Source organism: Aotus nancymaae, unplaced genomic scaffold (genome assembly GCF_030222135.1).
Source record: "Aotus nancymaae isolate 86718 unplaced genomic scaffold, 86718_ANA_hifiasm-v0.15.2.pri h1tg000115l, whole genome shotgun sequence".
Taxonomy (NCBI): domain Eukaryota; kingdom Metazoa; phylum Chordata; class Mammalia; order Primates; family Aotidae; genus Aotus; species Aotus nancymaae.
In genome coordinates, this window is record NW_026988530.1 from 10,439,389 (window position 1) to 10,452,581 (window position 13,193).

Here is a 13,193-nt window from a genome sequence, read left to right on the forward strand (position 1 = left end):
TGTGACAGATTCTTCATATTGTGAAATAATAAAAAAATATGTATTTGAAAATGGAAACCTACATGTTTGTCTATCTAGTGATCTGCAGCCATCTACGTACATATGTAAATGGCTGTATACTAATTTTCAATATACTGGCTTGCTACAACATGTTTGGTTTGAGGAATATCTCATTTGGAAGCTCTAACTTGGTAAACATAAAATTTAGGTAAAATATTACGTATTTGAAATTTTAAAAATAATGTTTAAAGTTCATATAGTATAGTTACACCCTTCCTCTCATCTGAATTTTATATTTGTTTTCAGAAATCTCCTTGGAAAAGTTGCCTAGTGTGGGTTTTATTCCGATGACATCTGCTGTAATTGACGAGTTTGTTGGAGACGTGGTGAAGGATTTGCCTATTCTAAAGAGGTACAGAGTTAACGAAGTACCTAATTTAGTGCTATTGACTCTAAAATACTTGTGTAATGAATGACTCATCAAAATGTCTATGTGACATATTATATTGGGATATGGTAAATTCTATATAATAATATTACTGTAATACATTTAAGTAATTGTAACATCTAATACGTCAATATGATTTGAATATTACTATATAAAAATATTTATTATTTTAGACTTACAATAAAATTATTCCAGCTATAAAGTTTACTAAATAGTTGTTGATGAGGATGTGACTGTTACAGGAATGGCCAGAAATTCAGGGTTTTTCTGTCTCTGAAGTTTTATGACCCATATTATATCATAAAAATAGAAAAAGAGGTTTTATAGTTTCTATGTTATCATAACCTGAAGTTTGTACTAAAATTTGAAAAGCCTAACGTTAAAAAATTATTTATTATTTTTGCAGTGATGCCCCAGTTGTTCCTTCACTGTTTCCACAAAAGACATCTGATGAGCTTTTGCACTGGCATGCCCAAAGACTACTTAGTGACGACTATGACAGGATCAAGTGTCACATTGATGGTGAGCTCTGTAACCACGAACAAATAGAGCTTATACGCATTGCCTTTGCTGCTCTTTTTGTGAACAGTGAAAAGACATTACATTATAAACACATTATATGTTGAATGAGATCAGTATATATATATAATAAAATTGAAGAGGCACTGTAGCAAGCATGCCATCTGAAAAAAATCCCATTACATTGTTTGGTGTGCACATGTATGTATGCACACAGATCTATCTGTTAATCCCAATAGAGATTTATTAATCTTTTAAGGACATACACATGCATGGTATTGTCATGAAAATAGCAGATACTGTTTAAGTGAGAAAGATAGTTGATGGTTTTAGGAATCTGTCTATACCTTGAAGTAAATATGCTGATACAGCCATAGTCTCCCTAAAATTTTAGCTCTTTTCCTGCTAAACTATTGTCTAGTTGATAGCATAGTGCTAAGTACCAGCATAATTTTGCCTATGAAAACTCAGTAATGAGGAGGGGTTGAATCTGCAAAAAGTAAAGCCCATGAAGCAATTAAAAATGGGTCCTAAGGAAAGGAATTCATAGGTATTTTCTTCCTGGTTCATTCTTTTAGTGTCTTTCTTCAATCCCATGTTCATTTCTACCCTCTCAGAACTAGTAAAACTTTTCAGAAAGATCTAGAAGTAAGTCAAGTAAGCATGCCAACTGCATATAGGAAGAAGCGTGGTTATGTAAGTGTCTACCAGGATTCTGCATGGTGTGCTTCCAGAGTGGTTTGGTTTGTGATCACATACATAGACACGGAGAACAACAGCAACATCCGAACCAACAAAACACCAGCTTATTTATATCTTTTATGTTTGTAAAGAGTGTTCCATAGGTTTCAAGTGAGTCTAACTTTGCTTCCTGGAATTTTCTGTGTCATTGGAATTTTTGCATGGCGTGAGGTAATTGGTATCAGCATCTGTCAGCTGTAAGCTCCTAAATATTTGAAACCTCTGTAGAGGTTTTCCTTTTTAGGAACACAAACAATATTTTAGGTCTGGGGTCAATAAACTTTTTCTGAAAGGTTTAATAATAAATATTTTAGACTTTGCAAACCAAGAGGCAAAAATTGAGATGATGATGTGGGTACTGATATAATGATTTAGAGTTTAACTAATTTAAAAAAATGTACTGATCAGATTGGACCACGTGGACCTAGTTTGTAGACCCCTGTTCTAGGTGAATGTGCTATTAGACTGCCTCCAACCTGCCTCTTCTCCTCTTCTGCCAAATGACAGAGACAATGTCCAGGTACTTGGAGAGGAACATCAACAGAGCTATTTGTCTTCTCTCTTCTTCAAATAATACAAGGAATTATTTTGTCAGCACATGATATTCTGACCTCATTGGCAAAAACTGAATTATTATTCTGGAGTTAAAAAAAATAATGCATCAGTAGCACACATATATAGCAATATTTTAAAATACGTATTTACATTTTAAGTTTTTCTATTTCAGAGCAATCTAGAGATCCTCATGTTCTTGATTTCCTGAAAAAGAGTCAGGCTTATCAGCAGTTTTATGGAAAATCACTAGAATCAGTCTCTACAAAAGTCATTTCGATTCAAACTACTCAGCAAAAGGATTCCAGTGGTGCCAGTGGTGAAATATTGCAGGTAGATCTTATAGATTTTACCTCATTTTTTTCATTGATGTTGTTTTGCTTTCTTTAGGCTCATATTCGTCTCTGGAAGTGTCTTTCATGTTCCTTCTTCCATGTTTGCTAACTGTATTAGTCCATTCTCACATTGCTAAAAAGATATACCTGAGACTGGATAATTTATATAGAAAAAATGTTTAGTCTGCTCACAGTTCTGCAGGCTGTACAGGAAGCATGGTGACATCAGCTTCTGGGCCTCAGAGAACTTCTTTTTATTTTCCTTTTCTTTGTTTTTTGTTTTTGTTTTTGTTTTGAGATGGAGTGTCTCCCTGTCGCTCAGGCTGGAGGGCAGTGGCGCGATCTTGGCTCACTGTAACCACCACCTCTCGGGTTCAAGGGATTTCTCTCCCTCAGCCCCCAAAGTAGCTGGGATTATAGGCACACACCACCATACCCAGCTAATTTTTGGTATTTTTAGAAGAGATGGGGTTTCATCCTGTTGGCCAGGCTGGTTTCAAACTCCTGACCTTAGGTGATCCACCTGCCTCGGCCTCCCAAAGTGCTGGGATGACAGGTGTGAACCATCATGTCCGGCCTTCAGGGAACGTATAATCGTGACAGAAGACAAAGCAGGGGCCAGCACCTCACATGACGGGAGTAGGAGGAAGTGTTGGGAGGTGCCACATACTTTGTTTTTTTATTGTATTTTAAGTTCTGGGGTACATGTGCAGATCTCGTAAGATTGCTGCATAGGTACACACATGTCTTGGTGGTTTGCTCTCTCCATCCCCTTGTTACCTACCACAGGCATTTCTCTCAGTGTTATCCCTTCCCAACCTCCCCACCCCCTGCTATCCCTCCCCTAGTCCCCTAACCCCCAACAGACCCCAGTTTGTGATGTTCCCCTCCCTGTGCCCATGTGTTCTCATTGTTCAACACCCACCCATGAGTGAGAAATATACAGTGTTTGGTTTTCTGTTCTTGTGCCAGTTTGCTGAGAATGATGGTTTCCAGATTCGTCCGTGTCCTTACAAAGGACATGAACTCATCATTTTTTATGGCTGCATAGTATTCCATGGTGTATATGTGCCACATTTTCTTTGTCCAGTCTATCATTGATGAGCATTTGGGTTGGTTCCTGGTCTTTGCTATTGTGAACAGTGCCACAATGAACATACGTGTGCATTTGTCTTTATAATAGAACAATTTATAATCCTTTGGGTATATACCTAGTAATGGGTTTTCTGAGTCAAATGGAATTTCTATTTCTAGATCCTTGAGGAATCGCCACACTGTCTTTCACAATGGTTAAACTAATTTACACTCCCACCAACAGTGTAAAAGTGTTCCTATTTCTCTACATTCTCTCCAGCATCTGTTGTCATACTTTTGAACAACCAGATTGCGCACAACTCACTGATGCATTATCATGAGAACAGCATGAAGTGGGACGGTGTTAAATGGTCTATGAGAAACCCCTCCCCGTGATGCAGGCACCTCCCATCAGGCCCCACTTCCAATGCTAGGGATTACAGTGCTTCGTAAGATTGGGTGGGGCACAGATCCAAATCATATCACTTACAAATGAGTTATTATTTCACTTGCTGGCCATTAGAAATTCAAAGAAGATTACATAAAATCTAGCATTCTGTCCTTTTCAGGATAAGAAAAGATAGAGTTATCTGATAACAAACTTAAAGGATTACAAGCTTGGATTTAGAAATGTCTAATTTAAGTCAAAAGAAATATTTGTGGACCTGGTGTGGTGGCTCACGCCATAATCCCAGCACTTTGGGAAGCCAAAGCAGGCGGATCACCTGAGGTCAGGAGTTCAAGACCAGCCTGGCCAACATGGGGAAACCCTGTCTCTTCTAAAAGTACAAAAAATTTTTTTGGTGTTGGGCACCTGTAATCCTAGCTGCCCAGGAGGCCAAGGCAGCAGAATTGCTTGAACCGGGAGGTGGAGGTTGCAGTGAGCTGAGATTGCGCCACTGCACTCCAGCCTAGGTGAGAGTGAGTCTGCCTCAAAAAAATGAAAAACAAAAACAAAAACAAAAAAATTTTTGTGTATTAGTTTATTACAATGAAAATCGTTTCACATAGACGTGGTAAAAATAGGCCTAATGTTTCCATCAGCTTCATTATTTTGCCTGAATTTGAAAACTGTCTATATGTTTTTAAGCCATTTATGCCATTAATCTGCCCTGGACTTTTGTTGATGTTAGAGGTAAGACCATGTCTTCTTGAAAGGGTGGGACTCCTCTATACCTGTTTTCTTTCTCTTCCTGCCTTTATACTAGACTGTACTTGTTTACAAACTTAGAATCCCTATAATTAAAAAAGATTAAAAAGATAATGTGGACAAGTATCAGGCAACATAAATGACAGTGTTTGTAACTGAACCGATGGTAGATTTTCTGGCTGTGCTTGGGGAGTTACTACCTTGGGATCATTCTTCATCAGTGGGGATTTCATTAGGCTTCAGTACTTCTCTCTTGGTCTCATTGTTGGGAATTAAGGAAAGACATTTATTTGCTTTGGTAAATCCCCTTCCTGAGGTTAGCAACGCTAAGTACTTGAAAGATCACAAACCAAACTATTGATGACCAAAGGCGTTTATCACTGCTGCCTTACCCTAGTTGGAACAGGAAAGTGAATGTTTTTGGAGAATGAAACATAAAAGCCCCAGAAGGAAAAAATCCAAAGTATGAAACCATTCCTTTTTCCCACTAATTTCAGAAAACTCTTGATCAGAGATCTAGAGTCTTCCTTTTCTTGCCCGACACCCAATTCATTAACCAGGCTAAAGTTGCAAAGTCTGCAAGGAGATCTTATATATCGGTGAGAGGATATCTCCTCAAAGCCATTCTAGATAACACTCAATAGTCATCTGTTACGTATAAAATTTTTCTTTTTGGTGCTGCAAAGAAAAATTAATACTGGGACAAAGGATCTCTCAGCAAAGCAATTCTTTTTACTTCCTGCAGAAAGGGTACTCCCACTAGCAATCTTGCCACGAGAGTACAATGAACAAAAGAAAGCAGAATTTATTTCTTACATATTTGGGGTTGTCCTTACTGCTGTGTTTGACCTCTGTTGGCTGGAGCCAGACTTCACAATCTAAACTAAAACTTGATTGTCTAATAACTTGAAACTTTTCTAAACAGGTAAAAGCAATGGAGAGCAAAAAAGGGAAGTCCAAATAAGGAAGGGGCATAGGCTGCGAGCTGGGACATGCTTGTGAGCACGTCCAGTACAGATACCTTGGTTAAAGTACAAGGACATAGAATGTACTACGTGCCTGTAAGCATGTCTAATAGCGACATAGGATAGGGCTTCTAGCAAAAAGGCAAGAAGGCTTTTAAAGAAATTGTTTAAAACAAACTACTATTTCTAATAGTCATGAAGTGTTCTTAAACAAGAAAGGAAACTTTTAAGAGGAACATTTATACTTCCTGCATCATCCCTAATGACACTGTAGGTTTCCTAGCACTGCTGTTAGGTCTGTCTCCTAGAGCTATTTAAGGGTCCATCCAGCCACAGAACACACGCTTTCAACTGTAGAGGCCCCACCTCAGCCCACAGACCTAACCTTCTCTGGGATGAGGATGGCCAGGTGGTGCTGGCTCAGGCAAAGGTCCAGGCTTGGCTTCAGGCATAAGGATCAAAGTGAATACAGCATCCTGCAGCAACCACCTTCTGCAGGGGCCTCACCCAGCTGAGCCCTTTGCTTTGCCAAGCCCTGTGCCCGAGGCTGACCCCTGGGACCCAGGGTGTGCACCTCTGCTCCTTTGGCAGCACTAATTGCGGGGCCAGGTACCTGTGGGAGCTTGCGCAGTTCTGTGACGTTGGTAGCATGAGCCTAGGGGCAGCCTCCACACTGAAATGGAAGAAACAGGGAATTAAATGTGGGATCTAGTTTGGGGAGAGGTGGGAACAATTACCACTCCACTAAGTATGTGTGACTCTTCCATCTTCTAGTGGGATTCAGAAATTCTTTCTCCTCATTGACTAATGTCTGCCTAGACAGTTGGTGTTTTTCAACATGAATCTTCAAAGAGTGAGTGAGATCGGGGAGGCCCAGAATGCTTTGTGGGGTGGAGAATGAATAAATTAATTAAGTTCCAAATCCCCAAGAAGCTCCCTTACAATCAAGCTCAGTGGCCACTCTTTCTCTTTTTTGTCTTCTTCCATTTACTCCTTTATTACTAATCTATGCTACTTAGAAATCTAGGAAATTTTCTGCAGTAAGAGGCTATTTACATTTATACTAAAGTTTAAATAGGTCTGCATCACACAGACTTTAATTTTAAGAAAAGACATTAATCTGTTCTTGTGTCAGTTTGCTGAGAATGATGGGGAGGGATAACCTTAGGAGAAATACCTAATGTAGATGACGGGGAGATGGATGCAGCAAACCACTATGGCATGTGTATACCTGTGTAAGAAACCTGCACAGTCTGCATGTGCACCCCAGAACTTAAAGTATAATAAAAAAAAAGATTGTAACCATAAAAAAAAAAAAGACACTAATCATTCTTGCCCTCGCAAGAGTAGAATGATGGCCAGAGTCCTCAGTAAATGAACAAAAAATACTCTCACTAATTAAATGTCATGATGGAATTTTCCCGCTTGTTTTATATGTTCCTTTTATTATTGAGCAGAATATTAAACCCCAAAAAGTTACCAAAAAGAAAAAGAAAAAGTCAATTCCCGAAGATCAGAATAAAGAACAGCAAAATGATGATCTGGTGTTTTCGATTGAAGAGGAGATAAAAAATAACTTACTTTCTGGAATAAGGAAATTGGAAGATTTTTTGACATCATGTGCAAGTAATTCAGCGAAAGTTGGAGTTGAAATGTTAGGATTAATTGCCTGCTTTAAAGCATGGAAAGAACATTGCCACGGTGAAGGTATGGGATTCCATACTCTATGGGTAAAAAGTAGTGATGAAAATATGAATGATGCTAACATATTCATTGAATGCATGGTTGTACTAAAACTTCGTATCATCCATTGTCTGATTTTATTCTCAACTTGACCCTTTAAAATAGTTATTATTACCATATTTTGCAGACAAGGAAATGGAATTGTGGAGAGGTTAGACAGAGGGTCTCAACAAGGAAAAGATGGCACGTTCAAAAAGAAATGAAGATACTGTAAAGAAAAAACTCTTTCCGAAAGTGTGGGGAGAATTAAGGGGATCAGCAAAGTAGGGTGAGGCTCAGCAGCAGCAACAGCACCTATCAGAGAAGGAAAGCTGTCAGCACCAGGGAGATCTGAAGTTGCCGTTGGCAGGGGATTCTCCACAGGTTTTCCATGTTTCTCCTGCCTAGCCTGCAGAAGCATTGACGGGTTCACTTCCAGACAATCTTCTTAAGTATGTTTGTGTAGTGAACAAGCTTGGAAGGAAGAAATTGTGTTTCTCTCTAGGGCAAAGACCAAGTGTACTGTCCAGTGTAATAAAGATCACATTTCCCTCCAGAGCAAAGAAGCAGGTTTTGCTTGAGACCCATTATAAAATATTTCAGTTTTCTAAGTTCAGATTTCCTTAGCTGTGACATAAACCCTCTCTGTGTGTGGTTTCTACCTGGGTTCTGTATCTCCCCCATGGAGCACAAAGGGAACTGACATATACTCCTCCATGCTTATTTTGTTAACTGGGCCATGGTAATAAAGCCTTTTGTCTCTGACCCAGGAGTCTCGTATCTTTTGCCAGCAACCATGAAACTATGAAAGACTAAACTGGTAGCTTGTAAATAGGATAAAATCTCAGCCCTTTGACAGTTCTTGACAAGAGCAGGGAAGAGAGTGGTTACCAGAATTCCTGGAGAGCCACAGCTATGGGAGAATAGATGCTCAACAGCGCTTGCAGTCCTAGGTAACGGGATACAACCGTTTCCAGACTATGGGCTGGCAGGGAGGGAACTGGGTTGGAATGAGCCCTGCCTGCCTTGCATTCTAAGCTCTCCCTCAGGTTTCTTTGGCTCCCTGTGCTCCTGTATCAATGTCTCCAACTGGCAGTAGAGAATGATTTTGGCTAAATATGTAGCAGAAGTGATGTGTGCACACTATTTTCAGGTGTTATTTCTTCATATGACTTGTAATGTGTGCTTTTATTACTTATTTTTCTGAAAATTGAATTGTGGAAGAGATAACTAAGGGAAAGAAATAGAGAAAAGACTGGGTAAAGATACATGATTTTTTTTTTTCTTTTTTTGGGACAGAATCTCACCCTGTCACCCAGGCTGGAGTACAGTGGTGCGAACTCAGCTCACTGCAACCTCCACCTTGCGGATTCAAGCTTCAAGTGATTCTCCTGTCTCAGCCTCCCGAGTACATGGGATTACAGGTGCCAGCCACCAAGCCTGGCTAATTTTTGTATTTTTAGTAGAGATGGGTTTTTGCCATGTTGGCCAGGCTGGTCTTGAACTCCTGACCTCAGGTGATTCGTCAGCCAGGGCCTCCCAAAGTGCTGGGATTACAGGTGTGAGCCACTGTGCCCGGCCTGAGATATGTGACTTTGGTGCTAGACCAAGCTGATGATTCCTCCTCAAGTTGCTGTGGTTGATCACCCTGTCTTGAGTATCTCCTACTGAGCTCCTTTCCATGTGTGGCCACATGACTGTGTAGTCACACTCATGCCTCTATTCCACTTCCCACAAAGCCAGTGCCTCAGTGGCTACCAGAGACCATGCTCGTTTTCATCTCTAAGCTTTAGCATATGTGTTTTTACTTATCCGTATCCATGATGCCATATCAGTTAGGAAATGCCATTAGCTATTAACAGAGATAGGAATGAATAATGGCTTTAAAAAGATAGTTTATTTCTCTTTCATGAAAAAGATGTCCAGAGATAAGCAATTCAATGTCACTGGGAACTTAGACTCTGCTATCGTACCATTCTTACTGCATGAGCTGTATTCTTTTTATTTTATTTTTTTATTGAGACAGAGTCTTGAGTCCCACTCTGTCACCCAGGCTGCAGTGCAGTGGCCCTATCTCAGCTTGCTGCAACCTCCCCGCCTCCCAGGTTTAAGCAATTCTCTTGTCTCAGGCTTCCGAGTAGCTGGATTACAGGCATGCACCACTGCACCTGACTAATTTTTTTGTAGTTTTAATAGAGGCATGAGTTGTATTCTTAAAGTTATGTCATGAATGCAGTTGGCTGCTGACGCTACAGCCACGATGACTGTAATCCAGAACAAAGTACGAAGAAGAAAAAAGGGCAAATTTGTACCTTCATGCTGCATTTCTCCTATGTAAGGAGCCTTCTGTCCCAGAAATTCCACCAATTTCTGCTTACCTCTCAATGGCCAAACTTAGTAACAAAACCACACCTAACCACAGACAGATTAGAAAATGCAGACTTTGAATTGGACATACTGCAGTATCCATTAGCATAGGGATTTATAAGAAAGCATTGGGTGAGAAGGGATGTTGAGGAGGTAGTGATCAGTTTCTGCTACAGATGTTCTCCTGCCTGTCTCCATCAGCCTAAATTTTGCATGTCCTTCAAGGCTAGTTTATGCCCATCTTCTTGTGGAGTCTCCCTAACTTCTCCAGTTCACATAACACTTACTGCCTCTATCACGCCATTTGAACCCTGAATTGTAAATCACTTAGATATTTTACTTATCTGTTTCAGCACTAATCCCTTGTTCTCCAATTAGACTGAAGTTTCCTCCATATAAGAACTCTGCCTTAAATTTCATTCATACTTCCTTAAAGCATACATTGGTGGTCTGCATAAGCAGTAGCTCAGTGGTATTTGTCAAGAAAGAGGATATTACAGCAGCCCTGACTTTATATGGAATGGTTAGTAGTGGGATAGAGATAAAGAGGCTATATATGAACAGGAGGTAATAGAAGGGCTTAGGAGAGTCTGCATAGAATGATTGGGATGCACTGAGGTTGTATCTTAGCCCTCAATGATTGAAGGGTTCTGCTGATGGATTCATAAATACAAGTACTGTATGTGGTCAAGAGTAGGCCTTGGTAAATGTTGTTCATGTTTTGGTCAGGCATCTAAAACCATAGGACTTTTTCCTATGAACAAGAGTGGACGACACAGTAGTAGGGTGTTATTTTTCTCTGGAAATGTGTTCAGAGCTCAGTTTAAATGGTTCTTGTTTTTGCTATAAATCACAAAGTTTGTTTCTTTTCTTTTTTGCCTATATTTATCAAGCTATGACAAAGTTACTTAAGTTGATAATGAGATGTGGGTAATTTAATTTAATCATGAGTTTTAGTTTTTAATGCTCTAAAAATCTCCTTTAAAGTCAAGTAAAATAGTGAGTTTAATCAAATGAGGTTAATTTATTAACTCAGTGATTGTCATGAGTGATCAAGCAGTTACATCTGATGCTCTTTATAACAATTTTATTGTTTCTTTAACAAGGCAAAATTTCAAAAGATTTAAATATTGCTGTTCAAATGATGAAAAGGATTCATTCACTCCTGGAGAGATACCCAGAAATTTTGGAAGCAGAACAACAACAATATATAGCTAAATGCCTGAACTATTTAGGCTTTAATGATTTGGCAAACTCTTTAGATCCAACTTTGGTAAGAGAAGTAGAATTTCTTATACTTTAAACTTTTACTAAATTTTAATACAGAAGAATAACTAATAAGCCTAATAAAGTATCTCACATATAGAGTTATCAATTGAATAAGTTTACTCTGATTCTAGTTTATAAAATAATAGATTTGAGATTACTTATTATTAACCTAGCTGCCGAACTTTGAAATATAAATTAAAATTAGAAAATTTGTACAGATGCTTTCTGAAAATAAAATTAAATACTAGATGATATCCAGATGCCACTTTGAATCCTTTTGGTAACAAAAAAGAATCCTATACTTAATTCTAGCACAATCTAAAAACCGCAATTGTTGTGAAATTGAAAAATGATCTTTAATAGGGTTCCAGGTTCCAATTCCAGGATGAACTTTTTTTAACATTATATCTGCTATTTTACTTTTCCCAAGAATAATATTTTAGGTGGTAAAACTTTTCTTATTTAAATATTACACAATTTAAAAGCATAGTAGGCCAAGCATAGTAGGCCAGGCATGGTAGCTCATGCCTGTAATCTCTGCACTTTGGAAGGCCAAGGTGAGCAGATCACTTGACCCCAGGAGTTCAAGATCAGCCTGGGCAACATGGCAACACCCTGTCTCTACAAAACACACACACACAAAGTATTAGCCACATTTGATGACATGTGCCTGTAGTCTCAGCTACTCAGCTAGGGGGCAGGAGGTGGTGGGGCTGAGGCAGGAGGATCACTTGCACCCAGGAGTTTGAGGCTGCGGTGAGCTAAGATTGAACCACTGCACTCCAGCCTGGGTGATAGAGTGATACCCTGTCTCAAAAAATAAATAAATAAATAAAAATGCCTTGTGCATAGAATGTGCTAAGTGGATATTTAATAAATGTTTATTCAGTTTTGAAGTTTAAGTTGATTTCAAAGAAAATAACATATTAAAATAATAACAGGTGATACAGGATGACAAAGAGAAGAATGAAGGAAATAAATATTCCATTGGCATGGGGCCAGCTCGGTTTCAACTGCAATACATGGGCCATTACTTGATACGAGATGAAAGAAAGGATCCAGATCCCAGGGTCCGGGATTTTATTCCCGACACATGGCAGGTGATGACGACAAATATTGTACTTTTCTAATCAGCATGATTTCAGAGCTGCTCATTACTGTGTCTCTACATGTTATATTTTGCATAAACTTCTTAATCTTGTTGAACATCATTCCTCTCCTGTGCCTAGAGAATGTAACTAGAGTATGAGAAATCGTTCACTCTTCCCTCTTTTTGGCCTTTTAATTTTCACCGTCAGTGAAAGTTATACTGATATCTGTTTGTATGTGAAGGCTAATGTGGCATTACCAGTTCTTAGAACTCAGTTTGTCAAACCTTTTCCTGCGCTTACTCAATGACAATTGGAAAAAGTGTTTTCTAATGGAAAAAGATGTTGTACTCAGTCTCATTTTCTATTTTTCAGAAATGAAACCCTCTCTCTAGGCCAAAATGTAAAACAAAATTTCTTTTCTGGAGAACGGCACAAGTAATCCAGGCATTTTCCTGAATCCTTGAGTGTCCACTAGACCTAATCTTTAGGGGTTCAGGGAGTTCTCCCGAAGGTAGCACAACTCAGGCACAGGAGACAGAAGGTACAAAAGATACTGTCTGTGCTTTGGTAATGTGCTGTTCACTTTCTTGACACAAATGGTGCTTTGTACCCTGCAGCGGGAACTCCTGGATGTGGTGGATAAGAATGAATCAGCAGTGATTGTGGCCCCAACGTCCTCAGGCAAAACCTATGCTTCCTACTACTGCATGGAGAAAGTGCTGAGGGAGAGCGATGACGGGGTGGTCGTGTACGTTGCACCCACAAAGGTAGCGCTTGAATGACTTTCATTTTATCTTTTGTTCCTGAATGTCCCCTTTAAAAAGAATGAACATGGTCACGTGGTAGATCTAATTCACTATTTTATTTTATTTTATTTTATTTTATTTGAGACAGAGTCTTGCTCTGTTGCCCAGGCTGGAGTGCAGTGGCATGATCTCGGCTCACTGCAACTTCTACCTC

General features: G+C 39.2%; 1 protein-coding gene across 11 annotated transcripts in view; it reads left to right on the top strand.

Moving 5' to 3' along the window:
* The window catches only part of DDX60L (DExD/H-box 60 like), a 124,757-nt gene that overhangs the window by 46,400 nt on the left and 65,164 nt on the right, over positions 1–13,193 (top strand). For all 11 annotated transcript variants that reach the window (XM_064371016.1, XM_064371015.1, XM_064371014.1 and 8 more), the window contains 7 exons: positions 307–412; positions 855–970; positions 2,436–2,593; positions 7,242–7,491; positions 10,980–11,146; positions 12,084–12,242; positions 12,851–13,000. In XM_064371016.1, coding sequence (XP_064227086.1) covers positions 307–412; positions 855–970; positions 2,436–2,593; positions 7,242–7,491; positions 10,980–11,146; positions 12,084–12,242; positions 12,851–13,000 — 1,106 coding nt within the window. The remainder of the gene's footprint in view (positions 1–306; positions 413–854; positions 971–2,435; positions 2,594–7,241; positions 7,492–10,979; positions 11,147–12,083; positions 12,243–12,850; positions 13,001–13,193) is intronic.